The 19,097-nt window shown below is 46.7% G+C and overlaps 1 protein-coding gene across 1 annotated transcript in view; it reads right to left on the minus strand.

Annotated features, from left to right (window-relative positions):
• The window catches only part of LOC146183717 (bone morphogenetic protein 2-like), a 343,803-nt gene extending 325,773 nt beyond the window's left edge, over positions 1-18,030 (minus strand). The window contains exon 1 of the mRNA XM_084608750.1: positions 16,826-18,030. Coding sequence (XP_084464876.1) covers positions 16,826-17,153 — 328 coding nt within the window. The 5' untranslated portion in view covers positions 17,154-18,030. The remainder of the gene's footprint in view (positions 1-16,825) is intronic.
• Between the last annotated feature and the right edge of the window lie 1,067 nt (positions 18,031-19,097).

Genomic DNA, 19,097 nt, shown 5'->3' on the forward strand with positions numbered 1-19,097 from the left:
GGAAGACTGTGGAGCTTATGGTGCAGGATACAAGCGCGTGCGCCGAGCAGCAGGCGCGCGTTCGCATTGTGCTTCACATCGCGACGGAAGGTTTTCCGCTAGTAGGGGAAATCGTATATAGGCAGGAGGTATTTGTTAGAGAACGTGCATTTTTCATGCATGTTTGGGCAAAGTTGGTCTGATTTCGTTTGTGCGACTTCATGTCAGAAAGCTTCTTGGGATTTGGGAGATGCCGTACGTATAGAGGGCTCGGAATAATATTGACCATCCGCTGCTCATTAATACGTGCACTGACATTGCACAGTACACAGGCCCCTTACGCGTGTTGCCACCATCAAAGTGTGGAGCGTCCGTCGCTGCTGCGCCTGTGGCATCGAGTGCGTTGCGCTATTAATACTCAGAGCATCGAGCCGGAGTACTCGCGGATTCGAGCCCGACCGCGTTGCGATTTGAAGGGGTGATTAGGAAGGAGTAGCTGTGGAGATGGGGTTGCTGAATAATTGTGCGAATGGCGTGGAGGCGAACCGCAAAAGGCGCCCGTGCGCTGCATGACCTCGGCGCGTGGTCTTTCTGTGGCACGCATATACCGAGGGCGGATGTCCGGCTTTTCATTCACTGAAGTGAAATAAGTTAGACACTACAGCAGCAACACGGATGAAATGTGAGCCCAGTGCGTGCCGAGAAAAGGTTTCCTTGATTTCTTTATTACCAGGGTGTCTAGCAAACCACTATTTTCAATATCCCTGACTTTTCCATGTTTTCCCTGAATATTTCAGGTCAAATTCCCTGACGAGTGAAGAGGCTCAAAAATGTAGCTGCTGATGATAACGAGTATAAACAAATGACTTCCAACAAAAAGATATTTATTAATCATATTCTACAGTTTACAAGAGTGAAAGGCTGTTTTTAGTGTTAATGGCGGTTGAAAACGTCGCAAGTTTACTGAAATTTAAAAGCGCACTGATGCCAGCCTCAGCAGAGCTCTTTTATACTACCAATATCGAAATTTCCTATAGGCCCTAGGAATTGGTCAAAATTCGGGTAGATATAGGGTTCCTCGATGCGAGGCACCCTAGGTCACGGCCGGTCTCGAGGGAGAGTGCGCTTCTCTTAGCAAACATTCTTAAAGATAACACCCATAGAGTTAAGAGGAGACGCGAGCCTTCGAACGGCCGAAAATGGTCAAAAATCGATTTTGAGAAAAACTCATTTTCGGAACGTTTATCCTTTCGAGCACCTGCACTCAAATTATTAACGCTGAATTCGGTGTGGAAATGCGATAAAATCTGCTTTCAAAACGTGACGGCAGTCACGAAATGCCCCCCGAAAAAAGGAATTGTGTTCGAAATTCCTGCGTGCGCCGCGGGCGTTGCAGCCGGCGATCGCCGCCATCTTGGACTCAGAATAAAGCGTGGTTTAAAGTGTAATTTAAAGCTGCTTGCTTTGTACGCAATTTGCGCTACCTCAAAATGGCTTCGCTCAAGCGGACTGGCTGCGCGCGCCGGCTTTTCGAACGCCGCTGATGGTCCCTGATAGGTCGGGGTTTTTTACCGCGTCAAGCCGGCGATTTTTGACCAACGGCGTGCATTCGACGCCCGGCGCCGTGAAAAAGCTCGCCGTCGCCGATCCGGCCATGCCAGATATTTGACGCGCAGGCGGCGCGATGTCCTTTCAAACCGGAAGCTGCTGCGGACGCGAGCCAATAGGAGCGCGGAAGCACGCGTGAAAAGCTGGCATGCCCGGTTTGAGCGGCTGCTGTCAACATGGCCGCCATGGCCGACGAGGTGTGCGGCATGGAGGGTGAGCGGCAGTTTGGCCGCAGAAATGTGATTATCGTGAAAATAAACACCTAATCAACTTACTCTCGGATCGTAGTGTATGTTTTCTTCCTGAAGCGAAATGTGAAAAAACAAATAAAATAAAAACGTGCTGCTGTTTCCGAGCGGGCATTGCGAGGTATCTTTGTTCGTTCGAGCACGCCAAATCCTCGTGCGACCTATGTACGCTTTCTACATTTAGGAGAGTAGCGTTGGAAGGAACCATTTCACGATTTTAACACAGGGGACAGCGTCGATTCTCTCACGTGCCTCGCTCTGCGGTTATTTCCGCTCGCTGATGTATTTGCTTTAGCATCAAGGGATCCGCGGCGGCGCTCGCGCCGCTCCATCGTTCCATGTCTCGAGCTGGGCGTCGCGTCGGCGCGGCACTTTTCGACGCGCGAAAATCGCGAAAAAAAAAAAAAAAAAAAAAAAAGACGCCGCATGTGCTCCGGGCTTAACGCGGCGCGCTTTTCAAACGCGCCGTTCTGCGTCCGCCATTGGCTGGCGTGATCGGTGCGTGATTTGCTTTTTTCTTGTTTCGCGTTCGCCGCCGTGGCCGCCGCTTCATGCGCGTCTCCGTTTGCGCTGGTGTTACTCGATGCACCGCTCTGTGCAGTTTTACCTTGAGATCGAGATGCCGGAAAACAGTAGATTGTAACCGTACACGCAACGAGCCTTTGGAAGCCATAAGAAAGGGGCAAGGAACAAAAACGCTCGTAGGGTCGAATTGCTCAAGCGGCAGCGCCTAACGCCCTCCTGAACACGTGTTGTCCTTCGGTGCTCCTCTTGTGAGCTATCATATAACTGGCCGCTGCGGGCCACAGAGCGGCCACGTCGCCCCAACTTTTCTTTCATATACCATGGCCGCCTGCAGTCTGCAGAGAAAGGTGTTTGATAACAACACTTCCCGTCTACTTCGGCGGGAGCAACACCTTTATCTGTGCACTGGAGGCGACCACGGTAGAAGAATCACAGATGGCATGGTCGCCATGCCGCGCGCGAGAACCCCGCCGCCAAGGTCAGCACGTGTACAGGTCGCTAGCTAGCTATAGTTCTCCTCCGGTGATTCTGCATGATGCAGGTGTAGTTATTCAATGCTTAGATCCCCCCTCCCCCCCTCCCCCAAACGATCTTGCAACAGACAGACGCTCAGCCAGCAACAGAATATTGTTTTGTGCTGTGCTTTTAGCTGGAAAGATGATCGCTGAAAGCCTCAGCCATCTTTGCTCTGGGTTTAGGTAGGCGAGCGCACGGAAAAAGCCGCGTGCGAAGCGTTACACGATTCCAGTCAACATCACAGTAGGGCTACCCGCTGCTGGGTTTTGCCCCCTTTGAACACGAGAGAGCCCTCTGTTCTTTATTCTACCTTGGTTACTTCCACTGCGCAGAGAAAGGTGTTCGATCGCATCATTTTGTCTTTCTTCGGCGGGGGGTGCACTTTCCCTTGAGCCAGAACAAAGTTAGATATGGTATGAGTTTGCAGTGCCATTACTTTTAAACAATTTTGTTTCTGGAATTGGAAGATATTGTGAACATTTCTTTTTTTTATTAGGATTGGTAAAGTTGTAGCTATAATCTTTATGGTCTGTCAGTAGCCATTTTCGAGCCCGAGCTTCTTTGCTTTATCTGTACATATATTATTATACTTTCTTGTGAACAGATAGCGTCATTTTGTAGAAGCAGTACTCTTGCTAGAATGGCTAGTTCAAAATCAAGAAAGAGAGGTTGCACAATGTTGACAGCTCTTGCTCACATTGCAGCTTACACTGTATAATCTATGATGGTATGTAGGATTCCTGAACTGAACAGTTTATATTAATATATAAACAATAATCCTGTCGGTTGATATTGCACATCAGCAAAAGTAACTAGCATAATTTTCCACCAGATTTGTTTCATATTTTTCAGTGTACGTAAGCAACAAATGTTGCAACTCATAATTGATTTACGTACCCGTAATGCCATTTTATGCGAAGTATTTTGGTTTTTCCATGCAGGCTCAGTGGGTGACATCCATCGAGTTGTGCTGGCAGTAGATGGAGAAGAACGCATTAGAACTGCAATCATAGACGCAGCAATGGCACTTCTTCTTGGAGCGTTTTTCGTGTTCAATATCTCCTATCTACCTGGCGCCCTCCTACTATGGAGTTTTTGCAGAGGTACATGACTTCCAAATATTGAAAAAAAAAAAATCTGGTTATTAGCGTTGAAATTTGTGTACACGTTACATATTTAAGGCATAAGTGTTGCTAAGGATAAAGTAGTTTGGCTTCTAGGAAACAAATTGAGTTTCATCTCTAGTCTTTAAGCAATTTAATCATTGTTGTGGTTTTATATATGTTGGGTCCCACACAACAATTTGCATAACTGAAATCTTTTATTTTGATGATTAGGAAAATTGAGTAAACACTCTACACTTGGATTAACCATGACATCATGAAACTGTTTGATTGCATTTGCTGAAGGGTCTTTGAAAAGCAACTGCTGGTTCATTTTTAGGTGTATATGACTACCGTGAGTAAACAAATAACTTAGCAGGTAATTAGCATGGCAGGAGGGCAGTATTCAATAATTTATATTAGTGCATATTATGCATATCAGAAATGTATTTTATATCAAGTGCTCAATACATTTTTTTGACTTATATAAATATTTTTGAAAATGTACTGTCGCACTCAATATGTGCTACAACGCCCATGATGCGGCAGCAGCTCAGTTCTTGGCACACACAGGCTATAACCTTGCTCAGAATTTATTCATTTGGTTGAAGAAACGGAGAGCAGTGTTCATTTATTAATTTTGCAAGTTGCATGCTCTCTCTAAATGCTCATTGATTTATCACTGCGCGCGGATTCCACAATTGATTCACTCGGGATGCGTTTCAACTCATATTGAGCACGACAGTACATTATATTCACTCTGCTGAATAGGAAGCACCTAATATGCTAAAGAGATCTAATAACCTTCTTTATTGAATTCAAGGTCAAGTTCACGTAACTACTTGGAGGCTTTGAGTTTGCATCCTGTGTTTTCGGCTGATATTTAAGGCTTGCGCGGTACTAACGTGAAAAGGTTGTTCATTGCTGTCACTCATCGTCATATGTAAGGCTGCTTTGATTTCTTTAGCTGCATCTTGATGTAAGTATAGTCTTTTGTCCTAACTAAAACCTGCTACTGTGGACGATTCCCCTCTTTTCCTCTTGAAGCATATATAGTAGGAAATGATTGAGTATAGTTGAGCACAATAACGATGTGAACATGCCTGCCATCATGATGTCTCAAACATGTTTCTCTTCACCACTTGAGCATACTCAGCCTCACAGAAGGTTATGGTATATACATTCAAGGCATTCCAGACAACTTATGCCAAAAATATACGAGTCACAGTATATGACAATGAAATTGAATTTTTATTTTATCGAGAATTATTTTTCTTGCCTCTTTCTTTCTAACTACTCTTCCTTTGTTAGTGTTATACAACTGAAATTATTGTTAAAACTAGATTGCCATTATTTTGCGGTCACTTCTTATGGACATATCTTCCATATATGTTATAAACTGACCCAAATTCCCATAATCTTTTCACCTTTCTAAGTCTTTTTAGCAGCCTGTATCTGTGACGTAATGAAACTTTAAACACTCTGCTGCTCAAAGAAAATATTTGATTCAGTATACCACGCATTAGTTTAATTAGGATAGCCTACTACATCCAACATCTCCATCACTGGCCTTGCCATTTTTACACAAATATTGGTATATGCTGTAACTACCCCATGCATATCTTTAGTTTCTTGCATCCCCCACCCCCCTGCTTTCTAATGCCCCATTGTTAGAAACGTCGCTCACCAAATCAATTCAATTTATTTTACACTGATATTTTATAGGTACATTGGACAAATAAATTCTTTCAAGGGCTGATGAAAAGGGCCAGCCAGCAGCATTCACTAAGGTTATTGAGCCTGCTTCGGGTGCTTTAACACTGGTGAGTTGAACATTGAATTGATCATAGTCACTGTTATGTGGGTTATGTGGCTTATGCTGCTATGATACCTTATAGCTGTGGCTCTAGTTAATGCACATCTACACAATGCATTAGGATTTCCTCCACTCCTTTTGAATTCGAGGAACCTCATTGCTACATAAAAGGCTGTTAAAATAAATTGTTGTTGAGTGTGCCTTGATTGATGCATCATTAACATGAAAGGCTAAGTTGCAAATTGTGTAGTGCATTAAGAAAGAATTCATTTGGATTTCATATTTTCGTTTGAGAATAAGGCAAGGAAATTTTTGGTGGCAGTTGGCAATTGCTGTGGCAGTTAAAGTACATTGCAAAAAACCATTTACTATAAATATTTCTTACAAATTCAAAAATTTCAATGTCTGCAGTTGCGGAGACTTGAATCAGGCAATTTAACTATGTAGCAGTTAAAGGAGAAAATTTTGACCTGTGATTTTTCGGACGCTCGATTGTTTGGACATTTTCACGGAAACGCAGCAGTATTCATAGAACTAACGTTCTCAATTTTTCAAACCTTTTATATTCGACGCAGCGTTGCTGCAAATTGCTAAACCACTATATAATACGTGTAGTGGAAAGTCTAATTCAGAATTCAAGGTGGTTGAAAATGTAATCACACAGAAAATTTAATCCAGAAAGGAGCCTATTAAAAGCTCAATGGGTTCATTCAGTGCATACGAATGGCTGCGAGCTGTTACTATTCTGGGATATATGTTTAGAATTTTTGAATGACTCTAAAAGACTGCCAAGAAGCAACAGCATCACAGTAATTTTATCTAATGAACGCTCGGAATGTTATTGAAAACCATATGCCAACGACTATTTTTCGCTGTTTCATCTAGTGTTTTGCTTTTGCACACGCTCTTGGAAATGTTCAAGAAACGATCCAGAATTGTCAGTGCCTCCGCACACCTTTTTGCAGTGAAACGAATAGCAGTGGTGCCTTTTAATAGCTGTAACTGCCTCTATTTGAAAGTGGTTCACTACATAGACTATAAAAATATGCGGGGAAGCGTCCCACAAAATGTGGCTGTTTAGTGAACTCAGAAGAAAAATATGTAGTGGAAAAACACATGGACACAGAGAGGAGATGCACATAGTGCTAAATTCCACTAAATGTTTATCTCTGAAAAGAAAGGTGGTTTTATACTATCATATCACAGGGAACCATCTTGCATGCACTAAAAGGTGCATCTGGCAGATACACAAGTTCCTTTAGCTGCCGTCGGAGAGAAGGGCTGCTTACAAAATCATCTTTTAAAAGTACACGTGCCCTCATTCCCCCGTGTACATTCCCACTCCCTCGTAACTTAACGAGATTGGAGGAGGTTTCCCTTAGAAGGATAAGAGCTGGGGCGGCCCTTACCCCGTCGGTAAAATGCCGATGGGAATCGCAAGCTGATATCGGACCAACAACATGCCCGAAGTGTTCCACACCAGCTGCCGAAGTGGATGTTCGCCACCTGCTATGGACTTGTGCAGGGACAAGGGAATCAAGGACACAGATTCTGCGCGAAGTGGGTCTAACCACAACAAGGGGACTTCACTAAATGGCTCACCGACAACGCTAAGAGCAGGGGCCTGCTCCGGTTCCTCACGGAAAACCATTTACATGAGTTTATATAATATGCCTTATGGCAAGTTTGCGTACAAAAAAAAAGAAAAAAAGAAGGTGCAATGCACTCTACTTGAATTATTTTACGTATTAACCTGTTTTATTGCACATTTAAAACCACATGCTTTCTCAGACGGGGAATGCATTCACACACATGACAGTGGGTCGACAAACCTTTCCCACACATGTTCTTAACGTCCAGCCCATGGTCCCAAAGCTTATCATTCAGGAATTTGCACACTTGTCCTACATATTGTTTGCCACATAAGAGAGAAATTTGATAGGCAACATTTTCAGTGCTATAAACAAATTTTTCCCCAAGCTTCTTTGTGCAGCTTGCATTATTCAGTTTTGAAAAAGTTTTTGCACACAGATGACTCATCTTATTAGGAGCCTAAAAAAACCACTCTGCTGCTAGATTCCTGGGCTTAGAAGAATAGCGCAGTGATCTAGCAGCAGAGTGGTTTTTATAACTCTGACGAGTTCGGCCTGCGGAAGCGGAGCGCAGTCCTTCGCAGATCACCGCAGCCGCTAGTGCCGTTTCCAACAGCTGCAGTGCATTTCACATCATATCTCTCTGCAGTGCATCTCACATCATGTCAATAAGTGCAAACTGCCATAATAATTAACTGTATATGTATCGCCGATATGGATGCGTTCGAGTGCTCACACTTACTACCCTCCTTAACGGGTTACTCGCGAGCTATGTGGTAAATTGTTCTCTACTCCATTTCAACACGGAAGTCGGTACACTTGCGCTCAGTGCATTTAGTACTTGACAGATTTCACTGGGTATCTTGCCGTCGAAACACATCATTTAATAACAGTACATTACGGTAATTGGAAGCCTCGACGTCTCTGAGTGGCTTGGTGCGAGAGCAGAATATGTTCCCAGCGTGACATGGGTGTCAAGTCCAGTCGCTGCACAGATCATGTGAGCGACAGGCCTGTGAGCCTGTGAGGCCGTGCAGCGCTCTTCCTCAGAATGCAAGTGCTCTCATACGAATACAAAGAGCGCGTCATGCTCTGCTTGCCGGACCCGAGAACGCACGCGACACAGAAACGACTACGACAGGATGGCATCTACTTTGTTTGATGAGCCATAAATCTCACGTACAAGTAGAACAAAACAAGACGATCGTAAACCTTGGTCAAAACATTTCAGCGACGGGCATTAAGACTTTCCCAGAGGCGTCAGATATGGTGGGAAAATATTACTTCCCTCGTCCGTATGAAAGCCCAGACGAAGATATCGCCTGGACGCTCTGAGGCAATAAATATCGTTATATATATATAAGATAAGTCAACTTGCCGAAACGTTGGCTCATCTTACAAACTGGGGAATTCCCTCCCTCTACCCTTGTTCAGTGCTCTTTAATACTGCGTAGCCACCTTCTTTCTCTTGTTCTCTCCTCTTCCATCGTTCATGGATTATACAAAAACGTGGATATAGTTGCGTACCGAAATATTCTGGAATTCATCAGGTAATCGCGATCTTTATAAACTACTTACTCACGCACTCTTCCTTCTACTTTGGTCATAGTCAGATACAATTCGAGTCTCCAGTAACCAGCACAAATAATTCCTCCGTGACAGAATATTGTCCATCTTTAAAGCTTTTTTTTTTTTTATTACGCAAATAGAAAGCTTGTAATCAGACCACATTGGCAGCTCAAGAACTATGATGCTTCTGTCATCTTTGGTATGGCAAAATTTTAAGAGCTGACTTCGTTTATTGTTCACCGGAGTTTTACACAAGCCGCGTACAAGGGTTCATAGTTAGCAACTAATGTTTCTAAAGTTGCATCCTGATAGCAAAAAAAAAAAAAATGCATTTTATACCTCGCACATAATGAACGCGCCCCCGTCATTTCGGCACGTAGTCTCCTCGACTGACAGTGAATACTAGTATGCTTACTTTTTAAAACGCAAAACCCATAATGATAGTGTAGTGGTGAGCAGGTGGCGTGGAGGAGTAGATATTATAAAGAAGAGGAATTGAAAGATATAGAAAAACAAGGCAAAGAAACATAGCAAAGATGGAGAAGAAAGCGAAGAGACAGGAACAGCCATTTGTTGATTATGCAGAGTACTGTGTACCTAACGCTTAGAACGACTAGGTAAAAATGTTCCTGATGAATCGAAGAACCAGTAGCCACCAACCTGGTCACATAAGACTCCCCTCCGCCGCAGGGCGCTCGAGGAGGAGGAGGAAAAAACTTTATTAAACGAGCGAGTTTGGACCCTTCTACCGAGCCCAAGGACGCCGGATCGAGTTCCGGTCGCGGCGGCACCTTTTCTATGGAGGCGAAAAGCTAACCGCCCGTGTGCTGTGCGATGTCAGTGCACGTTAAAGAACCCCAGGTGGACGAAATTTCTAGAGTCCTCCACTACTCCGTCTCTCATAGGCGCTTTGGGTAGAGTCACTCGACCGCGAAGGTCCCTTCGCCTGCTGGCAACCATGACCGGCGCGGCCATGCAGCTTCCAACTGCTCGAGATGAGCCTCTGGCGCGGCTGTATTCAAGTCAAACGCAGAGGACATTTTGAAAGCAGCATCAGCATTTGCCTCTGCATTGCCTTGAAGAGCATCGCAGCTACTTTAGAAACAGTTGAATTTGTGAACTGTGAGCGGTAACCTTGTATGGAAGTCTGAGCGGCGGTCTGAATGCGGATCATTGCAGTCCTGCTAAAGAGATCTATCGATTAATCCGACACCTTGTTATTTTGTTGGTATTTCCCTGGTATTGTAGTCACTCGCACATTCTTGCCTTCCTCGATTATCACCGTAAATGATCACATTGTGTGATTCTCTATGGCGATGCAGATGCCAACTAATTGTACGTCGTCGCACATGCGAGCACACTATGACGCAAGCTCACTCGTGCGTGCTTGTTAAATATCATTATCGAAGCAATCCAAGATTAATTCTCACTCATCGTTAAGCATTGTTACTCCTTTCCAGAAGTTGTGGTGTTTCAAGTAGTCGTTTGACGTATTGGTCGTTTCGTAGTCATAATGAGTCATATCTAGTCATTGTAATCGTTATCACTCATCTCGTAAGTTTTACTCGTGTCCACTCAGTTGTTGCTTCAAGTCGCCGTTTGACACATTGTCCTTGTAGTCATGATGCGCCATGCCTAGTCATTGAAATCCTTACCACTCATAGCTAAGCATTTTACTCACTTCCAATCGTATACATATATTTGTCGTTTCGTATTCATGATGAATCATTCCTAGTCACTGTAGTTATTACCGCTCATAGTTAAGCATTTTTACTGATTTCCAATCAGTTGCGGCCATTAAAGGTCATCGTTTGTCATATTGGTCGTTTCGTAGTTATTAGTAATCATGATGAGTCATGCCTAGTCATTTTATTCATTTCCAATTAGTTCCAATTCTTTCAAGTCGTCGCTTGATATATCTGTTGTTTTGTAGTCATGATGAGTCGTGCCTACTACTCATTGTAGTCATTACCACCTTTAGCTAAGCATTTTTACTCATTTACAATCAGCTGGGGTCATTAAAAGTCATCGTTTGACATATTGGTCGTTTTGTAGTCATTAGCAGTCATGGTGAGTCATGCCCAATTATTGCAGTCATAGCCACAAATCGCTAAGCATTTTACTCATTTCCAATCACCTGGGGTCATTACAAGTTATAGTTTGACATACTGGTCATTACATGTCACAATTATTGATCATTAGTCTATAACTTTTATTCATTACCTGTCACCATCAATCGTTTTCATTCTTAATCTCCCTCTTCACACGTCCGCCATTTGCGAGCGACACCTTAGAGCACAGATGCGACGCACAGATCACGTGCACATTTTCGCTAAACGAGCTAGCCTAGGAAGGTTTCGTCTTAAAAATCTCCGGACTCATACAGGTTGCCGCAGCCGAAGGCGCTGTGGCCTGGCATTCTGCCGCTAATTCTTACAAGAAAAAAAAAAAAGTAGCAGCAAAACCCAGACGCGAAATACGGCAATCTGCGCACACGCACTGCGGTGAAAAGCGTGCACGCTGTGACTGTTTGGAAGCTTGATGGAGAAAACGGGCCTCGGCGCACCACGTGACCCATGCTGACCAATCGGTGGCGCAGCGGCGCGGGGAAAACAATCTCGGTACTCTGAAAATTATCGAGTGACTCTAGCTTTAGGATGTTAAACCCTATAAACTAACCTAAACTTAACTAAGCTAAACAAAACTATAAACAAAGGACTCCCTAACTTCAGGTGGTCAATTAAAACAGCGCGGGAGACCGGAAGAGACAGAAGAGCGCTCTTATTGTCCGTCTTTCGCGCTATCAAGACGAAAGGCCCCTTCGCATTGGCTAGTGGCGCTCGACTGCTCAGCTGGGGGAGCCGTGTTCGATCCCAGCCGCGGCAACCGCGTTTCGATGAAAGTGGAACGCAAGGCTCCCGTGTATACAGTGCGACGTCAGTCCCCATTAAATGAGGCAAAATCACGAGCGCTCACTCAGGCTCACTCACGAAATTTCGGTAAAACTGCGGGCCAAGCTCAGACTCACACACGATCGGGCTCAGCTAATTCATGAACTCAAACTAATTTAGACTCAGAGCTCACTCAGGTTCACACCGACTCACTGCCAATCCGGAGTCAGCTATTTGTTGTGTCTCACGACTCGTTTAGACTCGCGACTCACAAATGATGGGCACTCACTCATTTCGGCTCACGACTCATTTGGACTCACTAACTTACCTCGACTGGGATAGGCCTTCAGCCCTACAGTGGGTATAGTCCGACAGTTGATAATAATGACCTATCTCGAATCATGACTCACCGGGGCTCACTCACTCATTTCGGCTCACGACTCATCTCGACTCAAGGGTCATTTGGACTCATTCACTCATTGACCTAATTTCTTTAGCTCGAATGGCCCTCACCGAGACAATTATCTTCAGGTACAAGGACTTGTCTTTTGTATTTTGATTTAGTTGATCGTTTTTCATGTGAGTGAAGAGACAAGTGATTTTTACTTTGTTATAAAGATCAAATTTTAATATTCTATGTTGTCAGCAGGCATAAAATAAAGATATGAAAGAGCTTGACCAGGCCTCTATCTATCAGTGACACTACTGATAGTCTGCAAAATGCCCAAAATACGCCATGGAGCACATGCAGGAAGCCGATCTAAAAATTTCTTTCTTCCGGTAACCGAAAAACGTTGCCAAGCCATCGCATCCGCTAGTGTCCTTTGTTGAGGAAGAAAACCTTTCCTCCGCTCCTTTGTCACTAAATAAGAAAAGCAAAAGCACGCACAGTCGTCACGAAAACACAGGCCATGATCCGAGCCGTTCCTACCTCGCGACTCAGATTACAATCTGAACTTCACTCCGCTCTCAAACCATGATCTGACTGAGTGCGGACTCATTTAGGGCTCAAATCATGACCTGACCGTGAGCCCCAGACTCACACACAACTCAGATCATGGTATCAATGCAAGTCCGTACTCATGACTCATACGTGAGCGTGAGTCAGCCGATTCACGAGTGATTCCGCCGACCTATGTCCCGAGGAGGTTGAAATTATACTGCAGCACTCCACTGCAGTATCACTCTTAGTGTCAATCGCTTTGGGACCTTAAGCCCCGCGAGCAAAGGAACTGAAACCAAGCTGAGATGAAAGCTATTCGTATGTGATCTGGCCTACCGTGAGGTGGTTCTCGGCGTGTATTTGGAAAAGATGAGCGAAGAGCGCACTTTTAAAATGGAGCCGAACACGAATATTGTAGCCTTGCTAAAAAATCCAGCGTGAATAATGCACCTGAAAACAAAACTTGCTACAGTTCAAGCACGCAGTGGCACAGCCGAACCGTATGCCTTCACGAATAATCGGTAATTGTATGAATACCCGTATGAAACTAATACCCACGCAAAACTGCTAAGCGCCAGCGGCGGCGCTGCGGTGAGGCACTCCAGCTCACATGTAGTACCTAAAGCTACAGCTGTTAGAAAACTGACTCCACAAGGAACACGCAGAACAAAGTCGCTACGTTAACTCTAAAACCGTCGTGCGATACGCGTAGGAAAATTGCCCTTTGCTGCTGGTGACTACGGCGAATAAACGAGAGCCACTTTTTATTGGGTAAAAGCTACTTGTGAATCGCGCACTTCCGAGATGGGGAATGAATAGGGCTCCCTAGGCCTGCCTGAGCCCTGCCTCACCACTCAATCTTATGGCGCGTCATAATTATTCGAACTTAAAGGCTATTGTTATAATATCAATCGACACATGTAATCATACTTATTTACTCAGGTTTTTGATTCTCTATTCGAAAGTTTTGATGATATCTGACGTCCCTAGCGTTTTGTGTATGTGTGCGCGCTGAGAACAATTAGTGTGATTATGAATTTGCTTTGGCACGTTCATTCATTCATTGTTCATTGAAAATGAACAGTGAGACGAATCGTGCATATATGCATTGACGTACACACCTGGTATATGATCCGCACATCCAAATATATTATGATTTTGCAGCTCGGATGTGATGTACATTGCATACAGAATGTTTGTTAAAAGCAACGAAGTCTTGGTTTCTAAGATATCAGTTTTAATTATGAAGGAACTCTAAAACATTTTTAGAGACTGTTATGGAATTACGAAGGAAATGATCCAATATTGAGGTGCGCTTACTTTCTGATGAAAATATATTTATTTTAAAGTTTATCACTCGCTCGCATCGAGTACTCAGGACTCCTATAGAAAACCAGAGGGAACTTTTATTGACAATAAAAAGAAAACGTTAATAGCAATGTAAATACAAGCCTCCCGAAGGCCGGTCTGCGGATATAGTAGAATTTTATGATATGCATAAAAACTGCGATCAAGCAACTTCCCATGTGCGAATGTGTTTCTTCAGAAGTTCCTGGCATAAGAAACCCGAGGGATTTGCTTCCCGACCGTGCAGTAGGCCTCCTCTAGCAGCAGTCAAATTCCCAACATTTAAAGGGCGAGGAGGAGCGATCCTCTCCTTTCCAGTGCTGTTCATGCTAGGAACTCTGTGAGGAAAAGCTCAATGGAGCTCAATTTCTTTCTCACAGGGTCACTGTCCTATTACGCATCTTTTTATTTTTATTTATTTTCATTTTCCAGCGCAGTTCCATTCTAAAATTGAAGAGAGGGGGAAGTCGAATCCAACAACGAATTCCGAACATCTTCTGTAATAGCCTACAGATAAAAAAGAATGGTTGCCCTGAGACAGACGTGCTTTCTGCAAACATGGGGTTGCGAGCGCAGACACACCGCAGCGGCGTTTACAAACGCGAAGCATGGCGGCGCAGCAACAAGCTGCACGTGCCATTGTGGCACTTGGGCGAAACTGCGCTGATGTCGCAGCCCCTTCTCTCGTTTTCCATCAGCCCGCGGGGTTCCCTTCGCCGGATCTCTTCTGAGACAGCCGCCCTTGAGGGAGGGGGGCGCCGCGGCATGTCTCAGATGACACTCCACCCCGCACCGCTCCCAGCGCAAATGAACCGTCCCGCATGGTGTGCCAGCGAGACATTTGTCTCGGTGTCTACACGGAAACGCGGAGCGTGGCGGAGAGCTTGATTTATCAATGGAGCGGGCTCCGCGCCCGTCCCGAGAAAATTTCAGAGTTCACTGCACCCTGTCGCCGCTGTGTCAAGCGACATTGTCGTCTACTAGGCGCTGAGTAATAAAACTATGCGCACTGCTTCTGCTCCACCTGTGGCAAGTCGAGCGCCTCACCATGCCTGCGAAAACGTCACGCTATGTAGCATATCGTAGATCACGTTGCTACGAACAGCACAGCAGTCCCTAAATGAGCGCGTTGACGGCCGCTCGATCTTCACAGCAAATTTCTCTGTTGGAAAATGAACCACGGTCCGCCCTTCCTTTTTCGAAGACTAAACTCAGCGCAACCACAGTAGCTGCGTGGTTTGAGCCCAATGTGTGTGTAATAACTGGCTGATGTAACAACGGTGGTAGCTGGAGGAGAGGGGGGAAGGGAGAGACATGTTTTACTTTAAGCAACTTTCCCGCCCTTCGCGTGTAGCGTTGTCTCTAGCATGCGACTAATCCTAGACGTATTTCAATTATGTGGAAGGGGAAGTCGTTGCTCCAAACGTTGTGCAATGCTAGCCGTTTCAGACACGCATTGTGCTTTGCTGTCGAGTAAAGATCTGAAAATTTGTGTGCGCGTCCTTCCTTTCTTCCTTTCTCAGGCTTCCTTTCTCAATGGTGTTCATATTTAGCCATATACGTGCAGACGCACTGATGGTGGCGGGTGCCGTGTCAATTCGCTCCAAAAACGTTCGACGCTCAGTCAAGGTTACTTTCCCCACATTACACGAACGTGATTCATCATATTTTTAGAGTTGTGATAGCGAAACTGCAGGCACTAAACAGTATGTCAGGCTCATTGTACTGGATGGGGAAAGTATCTGGTTCCGGTGACATTAACGCGTGTCCAGACGTGAGACCAGTAAAATATGCTAAAGTCAGCAGATAGCGAAACCAAGCATGGTGTTTTTTTTTTTTTCTTTTTGTCTGTCTTAGCCTAATATTTCAAGACTGGCACAGGGTCCTCTTCAGGGAAGGCTGATACCAGGGAAGACTGATGCGGCCTCCACCAACCAACCGAACCGTCGGATTTCTGTCGAAGGTGCATTAGTAGAGTCATACTATATGTTTCAACTTGAGAGATTGCCAAGCGTTGTAGTACTCCCCGCCCCCTCCCCCCGAACTATCTTCATTCCATCATAGGTTAGAAAAAGCTGTGTAATTAAGTTAGAAAAAAAAAAAACGCTGGACTGCAACCGGAGAGGTATTCAAGACTTATAGTATACTTATAGTAAACTTAAGTACTCCCCTATTCTCATTTTGTGTCGCGTCAATCCACCGTTGTACACCTATCGCAACCATGAAACCACAGTTTAAGTAATACCAACCGCGTCAGACTTTGAAGTCTGAGTAGCTAACAAGCAGCGCTGAGGCCGTTCGGCGTATCTGTTTTTTTTGCCACCATGCAAGCGGCATTGCAAGCAAGGCCGGAACAGGCGTCCGCCACTTTACAGCGCGGAGCGTTGCCAAGCGTACTGTCGACGATTATCGCGCACTGGGAGCAAAATCTGCGCCGCAGCCCGACCGTTAGAATTCGCCCAGTCGCAACTTCCAGTGGTCGAGCCGAGGCGTAAATAAGGAGATGAGCGAACAATGCGGCAAACAGTCTGCGCGACTCGGCGTGTCCAAGGCGCGCGCGCGCCGGGAGGCGTTCGTGGTCAGACGCACACTTTGGACTTAAACAGAGCGCCTTGAGAAGCGCGTCTCCCGTCGGCCGCGTCCTGGGCACGCAGCCACGCGAGGGCGCGTGGGCGCTGCAGCACCTACCTCGGTCGGGAAAGCTGCGCACCAGGTTGGCGTTGTACTTGTTGGCCGATCGCGTAATCCCTCCGGAGCCCGCGGTGGCGTTGTACAGCTCGAGCATGTAGACGGGCGGCTGCTGGTGACGCTCGCGACGGCGCGGTTCGCGCAGGCCGAACACCTGGAGCAGCCGCGACACGGCCGCCCCGTCCTTGGGGGCGCGTGGCTGCTGCTGGCGGGGTTGATCCTCGACCGAAGACGCTGAGGAGACGTCCTCGATGGCGTTGGAGAGCTCGTGCCGCTGTGGGACGGCCGCGGCCCGAAGGGCCAGTAGCAGGAGCCACGCGAGCCGCATCGCTCACGCTGGGGTGCTCACGAGGATTCAAGCAGCCGACGAAGAATCACGGTCGCTGATCAGTGTCCGGAGGCAGTCAGTGAGAACACGCGCGCGCTCGCGCGTGTCCCTTTGTGTCCGGTTTCGGCTGTCGTGGACGACGGCAGTGCGTGACAATAACGCACGTCAGGGCCTCCGAGACTCGGTGTGTTCAACCCGCGTGCGCTGCAATGACGGTGGGTGACGAGTAGATGAGACTGGCGTTCCTGCTAAGCTTCACCGGATGACGTCACAACACCACAATCACTCAGTTACTTCGCGTGTCACATTCATGAGGCCGAAACGGGTTAACATCACTGCGCTTTGCTGGGTACGTGGAAGTTACAGACGGTAGCTGGTTAACAAATTTAAAAAAAAAATGCACAGGTGATCGACGATCTACCGACGACCGTGCAGCTCACCACGAGATCGTCGTGCTAGGAGTCAGCATTAACTGGTGCGCAGAGTCGCTGTCCTTGCGCGGAGGAACGCCGGTCCACGCACACGTGCTTTCCAACTGTTGCTGCCGGCGCGCTCCGAAACCAGAGCACGGCCAGAGTCAACAAGATCCTTTGCTTCGATTGGTCCGTATAACGCCCAGGCGAGTAACCTCAAAAGGAGTAATCAGACCGACCGTCTACCACTGTCTTTAGTACACAAGGAAAGGAGAAAGAGTGATAGGGAGGAGGAATAGGGAGCAGCAATGGGCCTTGCGGTAGCAGAGGGGTTGACCGGTACTCGAAGTGGACCCAAGCGCGCGGCCGCGAACGATGACCAACTTCTTCGCCAGAGATTGAAGCGCGCGTGGTGAAAACTCGCGAAGCGAGCTGCGGCGGCGAGTTCCGAAGAGAGCGCGCAAGCCAACCTTACCGGCGGCGATCTGAGGGGCGACTGACTTGAAACGCCGCCGCCACCAACCAGCACGGCATCGACTCGGGCCGCACCGCTCCGCGTGCCCCCCTCCTCGTCAAGCGGCGGAAGCTGCTGCAGGCCGTCCCGCTCCCTTCCCCTTCTCTGACTCCCTCTCCCTCACACTTTGCTGCTCCTTCGGACGGACGAGAAGCGCGTAGTGAAGCCAAGTCTGAGCAAACAAGACGGGTCCGCTGTGTTGCTTGGGTCGCAAAACGAGTCGCCCTTTTTTCTTTTCTTTTGCGTCGCGATCGACGTGTAGGGCTTCGGAAGTGATCTTGAGAAATATACACACAAGCGTGCTGGTATATTCTTCTCGCCGTCGAACAAGCACCCACGCTGTTGTTTGCGGTCTTTTCTCGACTGTCCCGTCCCGCGCGCGCGCGCGCGTGCGCTTTGGCCCGTCCGTCGCGTCCGCGGGCTTGTCGCGCGGCGGTTGTTCCTGGAGCGCCGCATACCTGGGCCCTCCGCCACAAACCCTGACCTCCCATCCCGCGACTTCAAGTCCAGGGGGAGAGACACTCTTGAATGGTGAATGGTCGCACAACTTGCCGCCGCTGTCTCCCGCGTTGTCCACTCCCCTCCACCCCCAGGCTCTCTCTCTCTCCGAGACATCTTCACCTCAGTGGCTTTGCTGCCTTTTACATTGTGTGCCTCCATGCCGGGGAAGCCCGCTTCTCTCGCTATTCTTATCCACTGGCCTGCAATACTATGTTTGCATCTTTCCTTTGTGCATGGAGCACTCCTTGTTCCCTTTTTCTAAGGGATATACGAGTTTACAGGGGCCGCTCTGGACGCTTCGTGCGGTCACACCGAGTTTCTGCTGGATTCCAAACTGGTTCGACAGTGTTTGTTTTCCCGTGCGCTCAGCTCGCTCGACCCGTTTTCTGCTTCTTTTTTTTTTTTCCTTAGTCTGTCTGCGTGTGGTGCCCCCTTTCGAACTGTCTTCGTTTTATTGATCAGGAAAGAACAAAGAAACAGAAAACCTCCCTGTGTACAACGTATTCCTTGTTGGAT

This window comes from Amblyomma maculatum, chromosome 7 (genome assembly GCF_055883805.1).
Source record: "Amblyomma maculatum isolate TAMU_Amacu chromosome 7, ASM5588380v1, whole genome shotgun sequence".
Classification (NCBI taxonomy): domain Eukaryota; kingdom Metazoa; phylum Arthropoda; class Arachnida; order Ixodida; family Ixodidae; genus Amblyomma; species Amblyomma maculatum.